General features: G+C 42.6%; 1 protein-coding gene across 3 annotated transcripts; it reads right to left on the bottom strand.

Annotated features, from left to right (window-relative positions):
• Positions 1-497: 497 nt before the first annotated feature.
• LOC123095114 (protein SOB FIVE-LIKE 5) lies at positions 498-1,867 on the bottom strand. 3 transcript variants are annotated; one of them, XM_044516935.1, is made up of 4 exons: positions 1,366-1,867; positions 1,142-1,255; positions 964-1,047; positions 498-864 (listed from the first exon to the last, which is right to left on the bottom strand). In XM_044516935.1, the coding sequence occupies exons 1-4, from the start codon at positions 1,777-1,779 to the stop codon at positions 826-828; spliced, it is 651 nt and encodes a 216-aa protein (XP_044372870.1). In that variant the 5' UTR covers positions 1,780-1,867; the 3' UTR covers positions 498-825. The 3 variants fall into 3 exon arrangements, with proteins under 3 accessions (XP_044372870.1, XP_044372871.1, XP_044372872.1); XM_044516936.1 differs by having other exon boundaries at positions 1,372-1,867; XM_044516937.1 differs by having other exon boundaries at positions 1,142-1,252; positions 1,372-1,867.
• Between the last annotated feature and the right edge of the window lie 21,680 nt (positions 1,868-23,547).

Genomic DNA, 23,547 nt, shown 5'->3' with positions numbered 1-23,547 from the left:
GGCGAATCGGAACGAATGGTATTAGTCTAGCTAAGCTTTGCTGTTTAGTCCGGTACATGTAAGCTTAAGAGCTACTTCCTCCGTTTCATAATACTCCCTCCGTCCTATATTATAAAATTGTTTTTCACACTACACATAAGAGCGTTTTTGACACTAGTTACATTTCCGTACGTTCCAGGCATAATCCACAAATACCCTGCTATTAGGCCTTAACTGTTTCCAGTTACTCAAATGCTAAGTGGGCATGCAGTTAGAGATTGATGAACAGAGCAGTGGCCTAGTGGTGGCGATACTTGGTTGACATTGATCATACGTGTTGCTTGCTCTGCTCTAACCTTCTATTCAAAATATCTAGTTCTAGAAGAGAAGAGAGCAGTAGATGCTTCCATCATCAACCCAAAGATGGTGGACGGAGCGGTTGACTTCAACGCTTGCAAACCTGAGAGAGATAGAGATAGGGTGCCATGCCATCATGACAGTGCAGCTGACGCATGTGGTGCAAAAAGAGATCTCACACTCGCTTGTGTTTTCCTTTCTTTCCCCTCAGGTTTTTGTTTCCCACTGCGCTGACAGCTCAAAAGCGGGGAGCAACGACAGGTACTGCAGCCATAGTGAAGTGAACACAGGACACACGCGGAAAAGCTACTACTCGCTAGCAAAACTAATCTGAAAAAACTCAACCTCAAGACATGAAAAAAGACTCTCGCAACGCAACGCAAACTCATTCTATTCTATTCTAGCTGCCCATCTCCTCCCGGCTTGCAAGAACAGAACGGAGCAGAGCAGCCGCATAACACCCTACGCCCAGCACCAACAGCGACGGCTTCACCACCTCTCCATCTTGTCACCCCCGTCTCTGCACGCCTGCGGGAGAAGAACCAAAAATATTTTGAGTTTCTAAGATAAGATTGAAATGCTGCCGGTGTGCATCAGAGCACGGAAAAAGGTCGGGAGAATGGTCACCTGTCTTGTGGGCATCGGCTTGGCAGGAGCAGGGGAGTACTGCACATGCAGGTAGCTGCCCAGAGGAGATCCGCTCAAGGGAGACTGCAATGGCAGAAGAAGATATGCTATGCGAATTAGCCATCGTAAGCCATAGGAAGCGTGTGCGACATTAATGCGGCTTGACGTCGGTGCGCACCTCGAAGCCCGTCGTGGAGAAAAAGGTGGAGGAGAAATCGGCTGCATTGCTGTACTCCATCGTCGACCCGGCCGCGCCGCCGTAACCATTGGCCTCCGGGGAGCCCATCACCTGCTGGATGGCTAATGGCGTCAGAACTCAGATTGGACTGCACGAAGTGTGTTTAGAAGGAACCAAATGGCCGGGAGCCCGGGACTGCGCAAGCATGTGTGTGTAATACGTACTCCTACCTTGGAGTGCTTGAAGAAGGCCGGCGAGCTGGCCGTGTCCTCGAGCAGAGTCGACGCGACGGCGGCGGCCATCTTACCCTGCCGCCTCGCTGCCGCAGGCTCCTTTACCCTGCATCTCCTCTCCGCACGTTGTGCATTGGCCAGCGCGGCGGCGCCTTCATTGGAGCCGGCCGAGTACTGGTGGCGCGGCCCGGAGGAGGCGTCAGAGATCATGGACAGGTCGTCCTCCTCCGCCTCCTCGGAGCGGCAGGACGACCGGTACGGCTGCCCCTTGCCGTCGAGCCGCGCGGTGCCGCCGCGGGAGTAGGATGAGGTGTCGTCGTCCAGGTAGGTGGTCCAGCCGGACTGGCAGCCGCTGCTGCACTCCGAGCTCGCCGCCGCGGCCATGACCGCGTCCTCCCCCATCATCCCGTGCTCTCCTCCTCGCCACGGACGCACATACACCGGTGTACACCACTCACTATTTAATACGCTGATGCTGATGTGATGAGCTGCTCCCGAGCTAGCAGCAGTACGCGAGTGTTAGCGCGTACTAAGTAGAGGGGGCGGAGGGGGGCGGCCCCACTCGTCTGTGGCAGGAGTAAACCTTGATCTCAGTGACAGGTGGGGGGAGGTCCGGCGTTGGGGACGGGGAGGAGGGGAGGAGCGGGGCGGGAAGCGAGGCATCACGTGGAGTACAGCGAGGCGGCAACGGGGAGTGGACGGGACGGGCCGTCATCGCCCGGGCGGTACTGTTGCGTGGTCCGCGCGGGCGAATCATTCCCGTGACGGGAGCAAGCGCGAGCCCCGCGCGCTTCCGCTTGCCGGCTTAAACTCGTCTGGCTCCGGCCGGCCGCCCGTCCGATCTCTGTCCTCCGGTTTCTCTCTCCCTCGCTGGCGGACGCACGGCGTCCGTCGATCTCTACGCGCGTTGTGGATGCTGAGCTGGGTGCAAAGTGGACAGAGATCGGACGGGCGGACGCACAGTGTTTCCACAGTGCCGATGTTGTCCTGCGCCGCACGGAAGCACGGTGGATGTTGTCTCGTTTCGTCTCACCCGCGCGGACGGGTGCAAAGTGGCAACCGGAAAGCTGCGGCCGAAATCGCTGCTTTGACCTCTTGCACAAAGATTAGCATCAATGACGCCAATTTAGGGCGTGTTTGGTTGCCCGCATAAGATCGAATCAGGCCCGCATAAGATCGAATCAGGCCCACACAGGAAGGATTCGGCCTGTTTGGTAGCCCGCATACACTATTGGGCCTGCATCGCACGCTTCTTAAAGCATCTCTGGGCCTGGCTCACTGGGAACGCGCGGATCGGCAGTTTCTTCAGGGCCAGGCCCGAGCGGTGCACGTGGGCGGGCGTGGCTGCACGCGCGCGGCCACACTCGAGAAGCCGCGTTGCTTCCCGAAGCACCGGCAGTTATTAGCCTCACCGCCCCTCACCGCTCCCTCTCCCCACTCTTTCTCACTCTCCCAACTCTCATCGGCGGCGGCGGAACGGAGCTGAGGAATCAGACCACCGGACTCCATCAATGGCGGTAAGCACTTCTCTTTCTTCGACATGCACGCTTGATTCGATCGACGGAGATAGATTCGATCCACGGCGGACGGGAATGGGGAATAGAGGTAGATAAGCATAGGGGTAATTCATACTAGTTCATAGCAGTCCATACGAGTTCATACATGCAAGATCGGAATGCATAAGGTAGATTTCGGGATTGGGGGATAGGGGAATAGGGGGAAAGGGGGTACACAACGGACACCGGCTGACCGCGGCGGCCGTCACCGGCGTGCGGAGCGGCTGGTCGAGCCGTTGGTCTTCATCTTCTTCTTCATCGCCGTGCGGGCCGGCGGGTCGTCCTCATCGTACTCGGCGGAGTCGAGGTCGATCTGCCAGGTAGGATGGGCTGGCTCCGGCGCCCTAGGCTCTTCTTCCTCCTCCTTAGGCTCCCCGCCGATGACCGCCGGCGGCGCGATAGCCGTCTCCCAGTACACTGCGGCAAGGCGGTCATTAGGAGCCCAGTAGGTCTTGTACTTGCACCACTTCTACCTCTGTTTAGGGTCGTCGGAGACGGCCTGATTCATGGCCCAGCGAATGATGTCAACTGCCATCGCGCCCTTCGCTGGGTCAGGAATCAGCGTCTTCAGCTCTTCTTTAGTGGCCTTCATGAGCACGGCATTAGATTCGTTCTGCATGTCCGGCATGGAGCCGAAGTTCGAGCACACCTTCATGGTGTTCTCGAACTCGGTTCGGTCACCAGCCGTCCACCCAAGGAAGAAGGCCCTCCAGCCAATACCCCAAGGGAAGGGGTTGGCGTTGGAGCTGGAGCTAGAGCTCATGGCGATGAGGAGGAGGAAGGTTGATAGTGAGAGAAGAGAGGGGTGGGTAAGTAGTGGTGGGAAGGGTGAGTAAATATAGGGGGGATGGAGAGGAGGAGAAGAGTGACTGTCATGCCGTTTTAACTACAAGCTCTTGAATTAGCCATGAACTCTGTGCAGTGCCTGACTCCATGACTTGTGTGCAGATCGAGGATAGCAATGAGATGGGCATGGAGGTGCTCCCGACCGTTGACAACAAGGGCAATCAGCCCCTTCACCCAATGCCCGACGAGGTTGAGCTGCCACCCACCGCCGAGGAAGACCCGAAGACGCTCGAGGGTGGCGACGACGAGGGCATGGAGGAGCCCCCAACAACAAGCGCCGCAACTACGGCCACTACCATCAGGAGGATGGACCAACTCACTTCTGCAAGGTCATCCTTGCACCGAAGCTTGAGTGCATCCCCATGCCCCTGGACTTCACCAAGCACTTCGTCGCGGTGCCGACGGAGTTCAAGCTCAGGAACAACACTGGCTGCTCCTGGAAGGTGACGGTCTGATGAACGGCAGGGTGACCCTGGATCAGGGTTGGGCCACCTACGCAGTCGTTCATCAGATCAAGATTGGCTACATGGTGACGTTCAAGCTCCTCACTCCTGACACCCTCAAGGTCATCATCTTCGACGACGATGGCATTGAGGTCGTCAACAAGTGCGGAAAGCACGACGAAGCCTTCGCCGCCAAGGAGTAGGGGCGGGCCACCTCTTTCAAGTGTACTATCGAGTCTGCTTTGAACATGTTTATGGTTTATGCGTTGAACTGTGGTACTGCTTATATCTGAATTATGCTAGTTGATGCCCTGTTTATACTCTGTTGTGCTTATGATGTGTGCTGCCGAAGTGTGGTGGTAACCTCACCAACTAGCCAATGAGGTTACCACACATCGGGCCTTGCATACAACCAAACACCATGCCTTGGGTTTGTGCACTAACATGCAGGCAACCAAACACCAGGTAGTGTGGTTCAGCCCATGCAGGTAAGAGGGCATGCAGGCAACCAAACAACATGCGTATGGTGCATTTGAGGCTGCATTTGCATAGCCAGGTTGGGTGGAGAAGTGTATGCAATGCGGGTACTGTAGCGCACGGCAACCAAACACGCCCTTAAAACATTTTTACGATCTGTCATTTTTGGTGATCATCCATTGTGTACTTTGTGTTGCACGCCGAGACATCAGAGAATCATATATTTGCAACACATTACAAATCTGCCACATACATTTACTGATGACAAGGGTGTCACTAAAATTAATTCCTGTAGTAAAATGCTAGAGAAAGTGGAGGTATCTAATAAACCACCGTTCTCCCCAAATGAGATCAAGAGGGGGTGAAATCTGACTACATGAGTTATAATTTCTCACATGCTTCCACGAAAATAGAGGAAATTAGATCCTCAATCAGTAAATGCAATTCAACATCTAGTTGATAGACACCTCATAGAATGCTCATCATCCAAAGCCCAACATAGATGTGCACACTATCTTTAGTTCTAGGACATCAAAACACCTTGACTCCATTGTTATAAGAAATCACAAGGAGCTAAAAAGGGTATAAATACATTTCCACAAATTTTATCGATTCCACCAGAATCACATAAAGACTACATTTGTCGACATATATTTCTACGAAAATTGCTAAAACCTTTTGGGCCCTGAACCAAAATCCATGGTAGAGTGCCTCTTGCACTCAAATTGATTCACATAAAAGGAAGCAAGTTAAGGAAGAAAAGAACTCGCTCAACACAAGAGCTGTATTTACCGCAGTAATACATAATCCTTATAAGTATTTCCTCCCTGGAATACAAGTGACTTCTCATTCATAAACAAAATCAATGAGGTGGTGAGAAAGCGAGGCTTGTAGCAAAAGGGTTCACGCAGAGACCCGACATTGATACATCTCCAACGTATCTATAATTTTTGATTGTTCTATGCTATTATATTACCCGTTTTGGATGTTTACGGGCTTTACTATACACTTTTATATCATTTTTGGGACTAACCTACTAACTGGAGGCCCAGCCTGAATTGCTGTTTTTTTGCCTATTTCAGTGTTTCGCAGAAAAGGAATATCAAACGGGATCCAAACGGAATGAAATCTTCGGGAGCGATCCTTTTGGAACAATCGCAATCCAGGAGACTTGAAGTGGACGTCAAGAAGCAGCCGAGGCAGCCACGAGGGTGCAAGGCGCGTCCTAGGGGGGGCGCCCCCCTGCCTCGTGGGCCCCTCATGGCTCCCCTGACTGACTTATTTCGCATATATATATCTACGTACCCTGAAAACATCCAGGAGCACCATGAAAAACTATTTCCACCACCGCAACCTTCTATATCCGCGAGATCCCATCTTCTAGCCTTCGCCGGTGCTCCACCGGAGGGGAATCGACCACGGAGGGCCTCTCCATCATCACCAAGGCCTCTGCGATGAGTTGTGAGTAGTTTACCACAGACCTTCGGGTCCATAGTTATTAGGTAGATGGCTTCTTCTCTCTCTTTGAATCTCAATACAAAGTTCACCTCGATCTTCTTGGGGATCTATCGATGCAACTCTTTTTGTGGTGTGTTTGTCGAGATCCGATGAATTGTGGGTTTATGATCAAGTTTATCTATGAGAAATATTTGAATCTCCTCTGACTTCTTTTATGTATGATTGGTTATCTTTGCAAGTCTCTTGGAATTATCAGTTTGGTTTGGCCTACTAGATTGATCTTTCTTGCAATGGGAGAAGTGCTTAGCTTTGGGTTCAATCTTGCGGTGTCCTTTCCCAGTGACAGCAGGGGCAGCAAGGCACGTATTGTATTGTTGCCATCGAGGATAAAAAGATGGGGTTTATATCATATTGCTTGAGTTTATCCCTCTACATCATGTCATCTTTCTTAATGCGTCACTCTGTTCTTATGAACTTAGTACTCTAAATGCAGACATGAGTCGGTCGATGTGTGGAGTGATACGTCTCCGTCGTATCTACTTTTACAAACACTTTTGCCCTTATTTTGGACTCTAATTTGCATGATTTGAATGGAACTAACCCGGACTGAAGCTGTTTTTAGCATAACTGCCATGGTGTTATTTTTGTGCAGAAATAAAAGTTCTCTGAATGTCCTGGAAATCCACGGAGCAACTTTTCAGAATTAATAAAAAATATTGGCAAAAGAAATAGCATCAGGGGGCCCACATACTATACATGAGGGTGGGCGGCGCGCCCCCTCCCCTGGGCGCGCCCCCCTATCTCGTGGCCCCCTGGACATCCACCGACCTCAACTCCAACTCCATATATTCTCTTTTGCGGAGAAAAAAATCAGGGAGAAAGTTTCATCGTGTTTTACGATACGGAGCCGCCGTGAAGCCCTAATCCCTCTCGGGAGGGCTGATCTGGAGTCCGTTCGGGGCTCCGGAGAGGGGGATTCGTCGCCGTCGTCATCATCAACCATCTTCCATCACCAATTTCATGATGCTCACCGCCATGCGTGAGTAATTCCATCATAGGCTTGCTGGACGGTGATGGGTTGATGAGATTTACCATGTAATCAAGTTAGTTTTGTTAGGTTTTGATCCCTAGTATCCACTATGTTCTGAGATTGATGTTGCTATGACTTTGCTATGCTTAATGCTTGTCACTAGGGCCCGAGTGTCTTCATTTCAGATCTGAACCTATTATGTTTTCATGAATATATGTGAGTTCTCGATCCTATCTTGCAAGTCTATAGTCACTTATTATGTGTTATGATCCGACAACCCCGAAGTGACAATAATCGGGATACTTCTCGGTGATGACCGTAGTTTGAGGAGTTCATGTATTCACTATGTGTTAATGCTTTGGTCCGGTACTCCATTAAAAGGATGCCTTAATATCCCTTAGTTTCCATTAGGACCCCGCTGCCACGGGAGGGTAGGACAAAAGATGCCATGCAAGTTCTTTTTCATAAGCACGTATGATTATATTCGGAATACATGCCTACATTACATTGATGAACTGGAGCTAGTTCTGTGTCACCCTATGTTATAACTATTACATGATGAATTGCATCCGACATAATTATCCATCACTGATCCAATGCCTACGAGCTTTTCACATATTGTGCTTTGCGTATTTACTTTACCGTTGCTACTGTTACAATTACTACAAAACTGCTATCGTTACTTTTGCCACTTTTACCATTACTATCATACTACTTTGCTACTAAATGCTTTGTTGCAGATACTAAGTTATCTAGGTGTGGTTGAATTGACAACTCAACTGCTAATACTTGAGAATATTCTTTGGCTCCCCTTGTGTCGAATCAATAAATTTGGGTTGAATACTCTACCCTCGAAAACTGTTGCGATCCCCTATACTTGTGGGTTATCAAGACTATTTTCTGGCGCCGTTGCCGGGGAGCATAGCTCTATTCTTTGAGTCACTTGGGATTTATATCTGCTGATCACTATGAGGAACTTGAAAGACGAAAGAACTAAGATTTTTCCCTCAACTACGAGGGGAGGTAAGGAACTGCCATGTAGCTCTGCACTAGACTCTCCTTCCGTTTTGAGTAAGCTTGCGACACCTAAACTTGCTACTGCTATGAATTCTGATATGTCGCATGTTATTGATGATGGCACTTCTGCTATGCATGATACTTATGATGAAACTACTTCTATGCTTGATACTACCGTGCCATTAGGTGAATATCTTGATGAACAACTTGCTAGGGTTAGAGAGAATAAACTTATTGAAGATGAAATCATTGATGATACTGATGATGAAGGTTCTCCCCCTAAGTATGAATTGCCTGTTGTTCCCGAGGGTTATGTCATGGATGAAGAAACTGCTAGAGATCTTTTTGCTTGCAATGATAGATCTGATCTTAAGAAATTACTAGCTAAACTTAAACAAAAAACTCTCAATGCTAGAATGAAATATGACCCTGCTTTTGCTACTTCACCTATCTTTGTTACTAATAAGGATTATGAATTCTCTGTTGATCCTGAGATAATTACTTTGGTTGAATCTGATCCTTTTTATGGAAATGATTCTGAAACTGTTGTGGCACATCTTACCAAGTTGAATGATATAGCCTCCCTGTTTACTAATGATAAGAAGTCTCGCTATTATTGTATCCTTAAGATATTTCCGTTCTCATTAAAGGGTGATGCTAAAACTTGGTTTAATTCTCTTGATCCTGGTTTTGTGCGTAGTCCCCAGGATATGATCTATTACTTCTCTGCTAAATATTTCCCTGCTCGTAAGAAACAAACTTCCTTGTGGGAAATATATAATTTTGTGCAAATCGAAGAAGAGAGTCTCCCACAAGCTTGGGGGAAGCTTCTATGATTACTTAATGCTTTTCCTGATCATCCTCTCAAGAAAAATGAAATACTTGATATCTTTTATAATGGACTAACCGATGCTTCCAAGGACCACTTGGATAGTTGTGATGGTTGTGTTTTCAGGGAAAGAACAGCCGACCAAGCTGAATTGTTATTGAATAATATCTTGACTAATGAAAATAATTGGACTCTTCCCGAGCCAATTCCTGAGCCAATTGAGCCAACTCATGAGCCTATTCCTAAACCAACTCCGAAGAAGAGGGGTGTTCTATTTCTCAGTCCTGAAGATATGCAACAGGCAAAGAAATCAATGAAAGAAAAAGGTATTAAAGCTGAAGATGTTAAGAATTTACCTCCTATTGAAGAAATACATGGTCTTAACATACCGCTTGTTGAAGAAACACATTGTCTTGATAACCCGACATAGGTAGTGAATGTAAATTCTCTCTAGAGATATGATAAAATTGAAATCCCGTCTACTAAGTTTCATAGCCAATGTTTGGATGAATTTGATGACTTTAAGGCTAGGCAAGAAAGTTTTAATGCTTATGTTGGAACAAAATTAAAGAGTAATGCTTTCATGATAGAACGCTTGAGTGATTATATGGCTAGAGTTAAAGGTGAACTTAAACTCATTAGCAAATATGATTCTATGGTTACCACTCAAGCAGAGCAAGTACTGAAAGCTAAAAGTGATTTGCTTGATGAATTAAATAATAAACATGATTTTGCTGTTAGAGTGGCTACCAGAACTGGTAGAATGACTCAGGAACCTTTGTATCCTGAAGGCCACCCTAAGAGAATCGAGCAGGATTCTCAGAGAAATAATTTAGATGCACCTAGTCCTTCTAAAAAGAAGAAAAAGAAAAATGATAGGACTTTGCATGCTTCTAGTGAACCTAATGTAGAAACACCTGAGAATCCTAATGATACTTCTATCTCTGATGCTGAAACACAATCTGGAGATGAACATGAACCTAATGATAATGCTAATAATGATGTTCATGTAGATGCTCAACCTAGTAATAACAATGATATAGAAATTGAACCTGCTATTGATCTTGATAATCCACAATCAAGAAATCAATGTTATGATAAGAGAGACTTTGTTGCTAGGAAACATGCTAGGGAAAGAGAACCATGGGTTCAGAAACCCATGCCTTTTCCTCCTAAACCATCCAAGAAAAAGGATGATGAGGACTTTGAGCGCTTTGCTGAAATGATTAGACCTATTTTCTTACGCATGTGCTTAACCGATATACTTAAAACAAATCATTATGCTAAATACATGAAAGATATCATTACAAATAAAAGAAAAATACCCAAAGCTGAAATCTCCACCATGCTTGCCAACTATACCTTTAAGGGTGGAATACCTAAGAAACTTGGTGATCTCGGAGTACCCACTATACCATGCTCCATAAAAAGAAATTATGTTAAAACTGCCTTATGTGATTTAGGAGACGATGTTAGTTTTATGCCTCTTTCCTTATACCGTAGACTTGAATTAAGTAAGTTGACACCTACTGAGATATCCTTGCAAATGGCTGATAAATCAACTGCTATACCTGTCGGCATTTATGATGACGTGCCTGTTGTTGTTGCGAATGTTACTATCTTAACAGACTTTGTCATTCTTCATATTCGTGAGGACGACAATATGTCGATTATCCTTGGTAGACCCTTTTTAAATACTACAGGTGCTGTTATTGATTGCAACAAAGGCAATGTCACCTTTCATGTTAATGGTAATGAGCATACGGTACACTTTCCAAGGAAACAACCTCAAGTTCACAACATAAATTCTATTGGGAAAATTCCATCAATTATATTTGGAGGTTTTGAATTTCCTCTTCCTACTGCAAAGAAAAAGTATGATATTCTTATTATTGGGGATGTCCATATCCCCGTTGAGGTAACCTAGTTTCAATTCAAAATTTCTTCGGTTCCATGTTATGAATGAGTTTGTTAACAAGACTTGATCAACCTTGTTAGTGAATTCCTTTTGATGATCATGAGATGGATGAAACTAGAAGGCACCACCTTCTGTACCCTTCTTTTACTTCATGTTGATTAGAATAAATAAAGTAGAAATAGTATATTTTGCCTGTTTTCTGAATTATCTATGCAATAAAAACTATCTCGAAAATAAAAGTTCTCCAAATGCCATGTCAATTTAATATGATTTTTTCTGGAATATTTGAGAATATTTGGCACTGAGAACACATCAGGGGGAGCAAGCACCTGGCCACGAGGGTCCAGGGCGTGCCCACCCCTACAGGGCGTGCCCCCTGCCTCGTGGGCCCACAATGGCTCCCCTCCACTTATTCCTAAACCCACACACTCCATCCTCCTCCCAGAAAAATCACTACCTAGCTCAAGCACGAGTTCTAGCTTGTTTTGCTGCCATTTTCGATCTCCTTGCTCAAAGCTCCATTCACAAAACTGCTTTGGGAGATTGTTCTTTGGTATGTGACTCCTCCAATGATCCAATTAGTTTTTGTTCTAGTGCTTTATTCATTGCAAATTCTTGCTGCTTAGGTGACCCTGTTCTTGAGCTTGCATGTTAAATTTATGAGGTCCCAAGTAATTCTAATGCATGATATAGGCTCTAGGCAATTATGGGAGTAGTTGCTATCAATCTTGTTTAGTTTGATTCTTTATTTTGAAGTTACTAAAAATTTCAGAGATTTTTAGAAAAAGATGAAGAGGTTGTTCTTGAGGGGCTCTTCTAGCCAAAGCTCCAAGGATAAGCAAGCTAAGGAGAAAGAAAAGGCCAAGTATAATCTTCCTCGCATAGCGGAAGTAAGGACTTGTGAGTGGCCATGTGATAATTTCTTGAGAGCAGCCGAGATTTATGAAGACTTTTATTCTTTGGCTGAAAATGCGGGCCTCACCGACTTCCTCCACGACCGGATCAAACAATATCTCTTACTTACCAATACTTTCGTGCAAAAATTTTATTATTATCCTAAGAATTCACCTCCTTCAGTATCTTTTCGTTTATATGATGAGGCTAAGGAAATGTCATTACGTAATTTTTGCACGGTTTGTAGAATACCCTTTGAGGGTAGCTTAGATGAACCACATCGTAAGGATGTGGATGGTTTCATTGATACTATTACTGAGGGGAATCGAAGAAGGGTTCCGATGGGAGAATCACTAGCATACACTTTCCTGTTTTATGCTACTTTGCCATATTTGCTAGTTGATGCTTAATTGGTCGTGGAAATAGTGGAAACTTCAGTGTTCCTGATATTATTATTCTGCTCCATGCCTTATTTGGTGATAACACTTTTAGTATGGGTGCCGTTATTACTAAACGGTTAAGCCTAAACCGTACAAAGGGCCCCATCTTTGGAGGTATGTATGCTGCACGCCTTGATAAACATTTCGAGATACCTATTAGGCATCATAAGAAAGAGGAGACACTGCTGCCTCTTACCTTTTTAGATTACAGGAGCATCGTAGCGCATGAGTTTATTGTTGACAACGATGATAAGATGCTTCTGTATAACCTGAGATTTAATAAGAAACACAATGAGATTATTACCCTACCTGCACCTTCTTTGTTTAATTTAACTGCAGGTCATTACCTTGTCTTGCCGAAGGCAGTGTACGCACATCGAGGCCAGACATCCGCTCTAGAGCCTGAGCCAGAACCTCCACTGGACCCTTATCGTCCATCCTGTTATCAGTGGGATCCGGAGGAGATTGCCAGCCAGTGGCAGTACGATGACACTCCTCAGTGCACCGGGGAGAGTAGCCGCGATCCTTGGGCATAGACCAACTTAGGACAAAAGCCTAAGCTTGAGGGAGTACGTATTCCTCACCGACTTTACATTCATGTTCACACACGCATTCTAGTGTGAGTGCTCATACTCTTTCATTGTACTATCCATGCTAGTTTAATTTATTTTCCTGCTTTCTTCTTGTGTGTTAGATAAACCTTAAGAAAAAAACCCCAAAAAGATTGTTAGTTTAATTTCCATGCTTGTAGTAGTAATAATTAAAAGAAAACCCAAAAAGATTTATCGTTCTTCTTTTGCTTGTTGGGAGCTTTCCCGTGTAAATAGTTTTATTTTATTTCTTTCTTTTGGGGGTCAAGAGTAGAAGACCATAATGAAAATGTTTAGTGGCTCTCATATGCATGATTGTTGATTTAACCAAGAGCCCATATTACCTTGTCTTCTCTCTTGAGTTGAATGCTTATAGATTCCAGCTTAGTCCAATGCATGTGCACTATTATTATTATACACACCGTTCGGTCGTGCAAGTGAAAGGCAATAATGACGATATATGATGAACTCATTGAGATGCGAGAAGATGGTATGAACTCGACCTCTCTTATTTTGTAAATATGATGAGTTCATCGTTCCTGATTCAGCCTATTATGAATAAACATGTTTGCAATGACAATTAGAGATTATAGTTGCTTATGCCATGCTTAATTAGCTAGGAGCTTATAATGGTTTACCTTGCGTGCCAACATGCTATTAAAATGGTTGTGATGTGGTATGATAGGATGGTATCCTCCTTTAAATAAATTGAGTAACTCGACTTGGCACATGTTCACGCATGTAGTTGAAACAAAAATCAACATAGCCTTCACGATATTTATGTTCATGGTGGACTATATCTTACTCATGCTTGCACTCAGTGTTGATTAATTTTAATGCATGTTCATGACTGTTGTTGCTCTCTCAATTGGTCGCTTCCCAGTCTTTTGCTAGCCTTCACTTGTACTAAGCAGGAATACTGCTTGTGCATCCAAACTCCATAAACCCCAAAGTTATTCCATATGAGTCCACCATACGTTCCTATATGCGGTATTTACCTGCCGCTCCAAGTAAATTTGTATGTGCCAAACTCCAAACCTTCAAATGAAATTTTGTTTTGTATGCTCGACCAGCTCATGTATCAACTAGGGCTGTCTGTATCTTCCATGCTAGGTGGGTTATTCTCAAGAGGAGTGGACTCCACTCCTCATTCACGAGAAAATGGTTGGTAACTGGGATGCCCAGTCCCATGATCAAAAAGATCAAATCAAATCAAAATAATTAAACAAAACTCCCCCAGGATTGTTGTTAGTTGGAGGCACCGTTGTTTCAGGCAAGCCATGGATTGATGATTGTTGGTGGAGGGGGAGTATAAATTTTACCATTCTATTTGGGAACCGCGTATAATGTGTGTAGCATGGAAGATATCGGGATCTCATAGTTGTTATGTTGACAGTGAAAGTATACCGCTCAAAATGTTATTTATCTCTCTATTTCAAAACCGAGCTCTCGCACCTCTACAAATCCCTGGTTCCCTCTGCGAAGGGCCTATCTATTTACTTTTATGTTGAGTCATCACCCTCTTATTAAAAAGCACCCGCTGGAGAGCACACTGTCATTTGCATGCATTACTATTAGTTTATATCAGGTATGACTTGACTGGATCTCTTTTACCATGAATTACAATGTTTAGTCAGTCCTTGATCTTTAAAGGTGCTCTACATTTATGTTTTGCGGTCTCAGAAAGGGCTAGCGAGATACCATCTTGTTATATCATATTATGATTGTTTTGAGAAAGTGATGAGACCTAAGTGTTATTGTGAATATGGTTAGTTCATAATCTTTGCTGAAAACTTGAATGCTGCCTTTACATATTTACAACAGCAAGAGCAAATAGAGTTTGTATAAGTTTTTCTTTATCACTTTCAGTTTGTCAACTGAATTGCTTGAGGACAAGCAAGCGTTTAAGCTTGGGGGAGTTGGTACGTCTCTGTCGTATCTACTTTTCCAAACACTTTTGTCCTTGTTTGGACTCTAATTTGCATGATTTGAATGGAACTAACCCGGACTAACGATGTTTTCAGCAGAACTGCCATGGTGTTATTTTTGTGCGAACATAAAAGTTCTTGGAATGTCCTGGAAATCCATGGAGCAACTTTTCAGAATTAATAAAAAATATTGGCGAAAGAAATAGCGTCAAGGGGCCCACACCCTGTCCATGAGGGTGGGGGCGTGCCCCTCCCCCTGGGCGCGCCCCTGTCTCGTGGGCCCCCTGGACATCCACCAACCTCAACTCCAACTCCATATATTCTCTTTCGCGGAGAAAAAAATCAGGGAGAAAGTTTCATCGCGTTTTATGATACGGAGCCGCCGCCAAGCCCTAATCTCTCTCGGAGGGCTGATCTAGAGTCCGTTCGGGGCTCCGGAGAGGGGGATTCGTCGCCGTAGTCATCATCAACCATCCTCCATCACCAATTTCATGATGCTCCCCGCCGTGCGTGAGTAATTCCATCGTAGGCTTGCTGGGCGGTGATGGGTTGGATGAGATTTACCATGTAATCAAGTTAGTTTTGTTAGGGTTTGGTCCCTAGTATCCACTATGTTCTTAGATTGATGTTGCTATGACTTTGCTATGCTTAATGCTTGTCACTAGGGCCCGAGTGCCATGATTTCAGATCTGAACCTATTATATTTTCATGAATATATGTGAGTTCTTGATCCTATTTTGCAAGTATATAGTCACTTATTATGTGTTATGATCCGACAACCCCAAAGTGACAATAATCAGGGTACTTCTCGGTGATGACCGTAGTTTGAGGAGTTCATGTATTCACTATGTGTTATTGCTTTGGTCCGGTACTTTATTAAAAGGACGCCTTAATATCCCTTGGTTTCCATTAGGACCCCGCTGCCACGGGAGGGTAGGACAAAAGATGTCATGCAAGTTCTTTTTCCATAAGCACGTATGACTATATTCAGAATACATGCCTACATTACATTGATGAACTGGAGCTAGTTCCGTGTCACCCTATGTTATAACTATTACATGATGAATTGCATCCGACATAATTATCCATCACTGATCCAATGCCTACGTGCTTTTCACATATTGTGCTTTGCTTATTTACTTTACCGTTACTACTGTTACAATTACTACAAAACTGCTATCATTACTTTTGCCACTGTTACCATTACTATCATACTACTTTGCTACTAAATACTTTGCTGCAGATACTAAGTTATCCAGGTGTGGTTGAATTGACAACTCAACTGCTAATACTTGAGAATATTCTTTGGCTCCCCTTGTGTCGAATCAATAAATTTGGGTTGAATACTCTACCCTCGAAAACTGTTGCGATCCCCTATACTTGTGGGTTATCATGGAGTAATAGTAGTAGATGCAGGCAGGAGTCGGTCTACTTGTTGCGGACGTGATGCCTATATACATGATCATGCCTAGATATTCTCTTAACTATGCACTTTTCTATCAATTGCTCGACAGTAATTTGTTCACCCACCATAATACTTATGCTATCTTGAGAGAAGCCACTAGTGAAACATATGCCCCCCGGGTCTATTCTCTATCATATAAGTTTCCAATCTACTTTATTTTGCAATCTTTACTTTTCAATCTATATCATTAAAATACCAGAAATATTTATCTTATCATATTATCTCTATCAGATCTCACTTTCGCAAGTGGCCGTGAAGGGATTGAAAACCCCTTTATCGTGTTGGTTGCGAGGTTCTTGTTTGTTTGTGTAGGTGTGAGGGACTTGCATGGAGCATCCTACTGGATTGATACCTTGGTTCTCAAAAACTGAGAGAAATACTTACATTACTTTGCTGCATCACCCTTTCCTCTTCGAGGGAAAAACCAACGCATGCTCAAGAGGTAGCAAGAAGGATTTCTGGCACCGTTGTCGGGGAGGTCTTCGCTCAAGTCAAGACATACCAAGTACCCATCACAAACTCATCTCCCTCGCATTACATTATTTGCCATTTGCCTCTCGTTTTCCCCTCCCCCACTTCACCCTTGCCATTTTATTCGCCCTCTCTTTTCCGTTCTTCTTTCCTTCACTTGTCTCTTGTGTGCTTGTGTGTTGGATTGCTTGTCACAATGGCTCAAGATAATACTAAATTGTGTGAATTTTCCAATACCAATAATAATGATTTCCTTAGCACACCGATTGCTCCTCTTAATGATGTTGAATCTTGTGAAATCAATGCTGCTTTGTTGAATCTTGTTATGAAAGATCAATTCTTCGGCCTTCCTAGTGAAGATGCCGCTACTCATCTAAACAACTTTGTTGATTTGTGTGATATGCAAAAGAAGAAAGACATGGATAATGATATTGTTAAATTGAAGTTATTTCCTGTTTCGCTTAGAGATCGTGCTAAAACTTGGTTCTCATCTTTACCTAAAAATAGTATTGATTCTTGGAATAAGTGCAAAGATGCTTTTATCTCTAAGTATTTTCCTCCCGCTAAGATCATCTCTCTTAGAAACGATATTATGAATTTTAAACAACTTGATCATGAGCATGTTGCACAAACTTGGGAGAGGATGAAATTAATGATACGTAATTGCCCTACATATGGTTTGAATTTATGGATGATCATACAAAAAATTTATGCCGGATTGAATTTTGCTTCTAGAAATCTTTTAGATTCGCCTGCGGGAGGCAGTTTTATGGAAATCACTTTAGGAGAAGCTACTAAACTCCTAGATAATATTATGGTTAATTATTCTCAATGGCACAACGAAAGATCTACTAGTAAAAAGGTTCATGCAATAGAAGAAATTAATGTTTTGAGTGGAAAGATGGATGAACTTATGAAATTGTTTGCTACTAAGAGTGCTCCTATTCATCCTAATGATATGCCTTTGTCTACTTTGATTGAGAATAATAATGAATCTATGGATGTGAATTTTGTTGGTAGGAATAATTTTAGTAACAACGCGTATAGAGGAAACTTCAATCCTAGGTTGTTTCCTAGTAATTCCTCTAATAATTATGGTAATTCCTACAACAACTCAATAAGATGCCCTCTGATTTTTAGATGAGTGTTAAAGAATTTATAAATTCTCAAAAGAATTTCAGTGCTTTGCTTGAAGAAAAATTACTTAAAGTTGATGAATTGGCTAGGAACGTGGATGGAATTTCTCTTGATGTTGATTCTTTGAAACTTAGATCTATTCCTCCTAAGCATGATATGCATGAGTCTCTCAAAGCCATGAGAATTTCCATTGATGAGTGCAAAGAAAGAACCGCTAGATTGCGTGCTAAGAAATATTGCTTTGTAAGAGTGTGTTCTTCTAGTTTACATGATAATAATGATGAAGATCTAAAAGTTATTGATGTGTCTCCTATTAAATCCCTGTTTTGCAATATGAATCTTAATAATGATGGGACTGGAGATGAGTCAACTTTAGTTAAAATGCGTCCAAATGATTTGGAGTCTTTTGATCTTGATGCTAAAATTAGTAAAAGTGGGATTGGAGAGATCAAAACTTTACATAGCGATGAACCTACTACTTTGGATTTCAAGGAATTTAATTATGATAATTGTTCTTTAATAGATTGTATTTCCTTGTTGCAATCCGTGTTGAATTCTCCTCATGCTTATAGCCAAAATAAAGCTTTTACTAAACATATCGTTGATGCTTTAATGCAATCTTACGAGGAAAAACTTGAATTAGAAGTTTCTATCCCTAGAAAACTTTATGATGAGTGGGAACCTAATATTAAAATTAAAATAAAATATCATGAATGCTATGCTTTGTGTGATTTGGGTGCTAGTGTTTCCACGATTCCAAAAACTTTATATGATGTGCTAGGTTTCTGTGAATTTGATGATTGCTCTTTAAACTTGCACCTTGCGAATTCCACCATTAAGAAACCTATGGGAAGGATTAATGATGTTCTTATTGTTGCAAATAGGAATTATGTGCCCGTAGATTTTATCGTTCTTGATATAGATTGCAATCTTTCATGTCCTATTATTCTTGGTAGACCTTTCCTTAGAACGATTGGTGCAAGTATTGATATGAAGGAAGGAAATATTAGATTCAAATTCCTATTAAGGAAAGGCATGGAACACTTTCCTAGAAAGAAAATCAAATTACCTTATGAATGTATTATCAGAGCCACTTATGAATTGAATACCAAAGATGGCAATACTTAGATCTATTCTCGCTTTTATGCCTAGCTAGGGGCGTTAAACGATAGCGCTTGTTCGGAGGCAACCCAATTTTTATTTTTGTTCCTGTTTAGTAATAAATAGTTTATCTAGCCTCTATTTAGATGTGGTTTTGTGTTTTAGTTAGTGTTTGTGCCAAGTAGAACCTATAGGATCATCTTCGGTGAAAGTTAATTTGATCTTGCTGAAAAACAGAAACCTTTGCGTGTACGAGAAAAAATCTAATAAATAACAGAAACGTGATTTTGAGTTGATTCTTTTTGCAGTAGATCAGTAAACAAATTACCTAGGACTTCCTGTTTTGGTAGGATTTTTAGAGTTCCAGAAGTATTCTAAAGTTATAGATTGCTACAGACTGTTCTGTTTTTAACAGATTCTGTTTTTGTGTGTTGTTTGCTTATTTTGATGAATCTATGGCTAGTATCGGGGGGGGGGGGGTATGAACCATATATAAGTTGGAATACAGTAGGTTTAACACCATATAAATAAAGAATGAGTTCATTACAGTACCTTAAGTGGTGGTTTTTCTTTATTGCACTAATGGAGCTCATGAGATTTCCTGTTGAGTTTTGTGTTGTGAAGTTTTCAAGTTTTGGGTAAAGAGTTGATGGACTATGGAATAAGGAGTCGCGAGAGCCTAAGCTTGGGGATGCCCATGGAACCCCAAGATAATTCAAGGACAACCAAAAGCCTAAGCTTGGGGATGCCCCGGAAGGCATCCCCTCTTTCGTCTTCATCTATCGGTAACTTTACTTGGAGCTATATTTTTATTCACCACATGATATCTATTTTGCTTGGAGCGTCTTGTATGATATGAGTCTTTGCTTTTTAGTTTACCACAATCATCCTTTCTGTACACACCTTTTGGGAGAGACTCACATGATTCGGTATTTATTAGAATAGTCTATGTGCTTCACTTATATCTTTTGAGCTAGACAGTTTTGCTCGAGTGCTTCACTTATATATTTTTAGAGCACGGCGATGGTTTTATTTTGTAGAAATTATTGATCTCTCATGCTTCACTTATATTATTTTGAGAGTCTTTTAGAACAGCATGGTATTTTCTATGGTTATAAAATTGGTCCTAGAATGATGGGCATCCAAGTTGGGTATAATAAAAACTATCATAGGAAGTGAATTGAATACTATGATCAACTTGATGCTTGATAATTGTTTTGAGATATAAAGGTGGTTATATTAGAGTCATGCTAGTGGAGTAATTGTGAATTTGAGGAATACTTGTGTTGAATTTTGTGATTCCCGTAGCATGCACGTATGGTGAACCGTTATGTGATGAAGTTGGAGCATGATTTATTTTTTGATTTTCTTCCTTATGAGTGGCGGTCGGGGACGAGCGATGGTGTTTTCCTACCAATCTATCCCCCTAGGAGCATGCACGTAGTTCTTAGTTTCAATAACTTGTAGATTTTTGCAATAAGTATATGAGTTCTTTATGACTAATGTTGAGTCCATGGATTATACACACTCTCACCCTTCCACCATTGCTAGCCTCTCTTGTACCGCACAACTTTCACTGGTACCATACACCCACCATATAACTTCCTCAAAACAGTCACCATACCTACCTATTATGGCATTTCCATAGCCATTCCAAGATATATTTCCATGCAACCTTCCACCATTCCGTTTATTATGACACACTCCATCATTGTCATATTGCTTTTGCATGATCATGTAGTTGACATCGTATTTGTGGCAAAGCCACCTTGATAATTCTTTCATACATGTCACTCTTGATTCATTGCATATCCTGGTACATCACCGGAGGCATCCACATAGAGTCATATTTTGTTCTAAGTATTGAGTTGTAATTCTTGAGTTGTAAGTAAATAAAAGTGTGATGATATTAATTATTAGAGCATTATCCCAAGTGAGGAAAGATGATGGAGACTATGATTCCCCCACATGTCGGGATGAGACTCCGGACTTTATGAAAAATAAAAGAGGCCAAAAAAGCCCAAATAAGAAAAAGAGGCCAAAGAAGCCCACCAAAAAAATGAGAGAAAATGAGAGAAGGGACAATGTTACTATCCTTTTTCCACACTTGTGCTTCAAAGTAGCACCATGATCTTCATGATAGAGAGTCTCCTATGTTGTCACTTTCATATACTAGTGGGAATTTTACATTATAGAACTTGGCTTGTATATTCCAGTGATGGGCTTCCTCAAAGTGCCCTAGGTCTTCGTGAGCAAGCAAGTTGGATGCACACCCACTTAGTTTCTTTAGTTGAGCTTTCATACACTTATAGCTCTAGTGCATCCGTTGCATGGTAATCCCTACTCACTCACATTGATATCTATTAATGGGCATCTCCATAGCCCGTTGATACGCCTAGTTGATGTGAGACTATCTTCAACTTTTTGTCTTCTCCACAACCACCATTCTATTCCACATATAGTGCTATGTCCACGGCTCACGCTCATGTATTGCGTGAAAGTTGAAAAAGTTTGAGAACATCAAAGTATGAGACAATTTCTTGGCTTGTCATCGGGGTTGTGCATGATTTAAATATTTTGTGTGATGAAGATAGACCATAGCTAGACTATATGATTTTGTAGGGATAGCTTTCTTTAGCTATGTTATTTTGAGAAGACATGATTACTTTGTTAGTATGCTTGAAGTATTACTATTCTTATGTCAATATGAAATTTTATTTTGAATCATTTGGATCTGAACATTCATGCCACAATAAAGAAAATTAAATTGAGAAATATGCTACGTAGCATTCCACATCAAAAATTCTGTTTTTATCATTTACCTACTCGAGGACGAGCAGGAATTAAGCTTGGGGATGCTTGATTCGTCTCCAACGTATCTATAATTTTTGATTGTTCCATGCTATTATATTACCCGTTTTGGATGTTTATGGGCTTTACTATACACTTTTATACCATTTTTGGGACCAACCTACTAACTGGAGGCCCAACCAGAATTGCTGTTTTTTTGCCTATTTCAGTGTTTCGCAGAAAAGGAATATCAAACGGGGTCCAAACGGAATGAAACCTTCGGGAGCGATCTTTTTGGAACAAACACAATCCAGGATACTTGGAGTGGACGCCAAGAAGCAGCTGAGGCGGCCACGAGGGTGCAAGGCGCGCCCTAGGGGGGAGAGCGCCCCCTACCTCGTCGGCCCCTCGTGGCTCCCCTGATCGACTTCTTTCGCCTATATATATATCTATGTTCCCCGAAAACATCTAGGAGGACCACGAAAAACTATTTCCACCGCCGAAACCTTCTGTACCCGCGAGATCCCATCTTGGAGCCTTCACCGGCGCTCTGTCGAAGGGGGAATCGACCATGGAGGGCCTCTCCATCATCACCAAGGCCTCTTCGATGAGTTCTGAGTAGTTTACCACAGACCTTCGGGTCCATAGTTATTAGCTAGATGGCTTCTTCTCTCTCTTTAAATCTCAATACAAAGTTCTTTTTGCGGCGTGTTTGTCCTCGATCTTCTTGGGGATCTATTCGATGTAACTCTTTTTGCGGCGTGTTTGTCGAGATCCAATGAATTGTGGGTTTATGATCAAGTTTATCTATGAGAAATATTTGAATCTCCTCTGGATTCTTTTATGTATGATTGGTTATCTTTGCAAGTCTCTTCGAATTATCAGTTTGGTTTGGCCTACTAGATTGATCTTTCTTGCAATGGGAGAAGTGCTTAGCTTTGGGTTCAATCTTGCGGTGTCCTTTCCTAGTGACAGCAGGGGCAGCAAGGCACGTATTGTATTGTTGCCATTGAGGATAAAAAGATGGGGTTTATATCATATTGCTTGATTTTATCCCTCTACATCATGTCATCTTGCTTAACGCGTTACTCTGTTCTTATGAACTTAATACTCTAGATTGAGGCAGGAGTCGGTCGATGTGTGGATTAATAGTAGTAGATGCAAGCAAGAGTCGGTCTACTTGTTACGGACGTTATGCCTATATACATGATCATGCCTAGATATTCTCACAACTATGCACTTTTCTATCAATTGCTCGACAGTAATTTGTTCACCCACCGTAATACTTATGCTATCTTGAGAGAAGACACTAGTGAAACCTATGGCCCTCGGGTCTATTCTCTATCATATAAGTTTCCAATCTACTTTATTTTGCAATCTTTACTTTTAAATCTATATCATAAAAATACCAAAAATATTTATCTTACCATTTTATCTTTATCAGATCTCACTTTTGCAAGTGGTCGTGAAGGGATTGACAACCCCTTTATCGTGTTGGTTGCAAGGTTCTTGTTTGTTTGTGTAGGCGTGTGGGACTTGGGAGGAGCCTCCTACTGGATTGATACCTTGGTTCTCAAAACTGATGGAAATACTTACGCTACTTTGCTGCATCACCCTTTCCTCTTCAAGGGAAAAACCAACGCATGCTCAACAGGTAGCAGACATCAATTATGATGTAACATACCCTCCTAGTGTGAGTGGAATTATGTTTCGATACTAAATACTATTGGCAGTATAAATACTATTATCCATGTAGTTAATGGATGCAGTGACTACTTACGCA

The sequence above is a fragment of the Triticum aestivum genome, chromosome 4B (genome assembly GCF_018294505.1).
Source record: "Triticum aestivum cultivar Chinese Spring chromosome 4B, IWGSC CS RefSeq v2.1, whole genome shotgun sequence".
In the NCBI taxonomy this organism is placed as follows: Eukaryota; Viridiplantae; Streptophyta; class Magnoliopsida; order Poales; family Poaceae; genus Triticum; species Triticum aestivum.
This window is presented reverse-complemented; position numbering and strand designations above follow the sequence as displayed.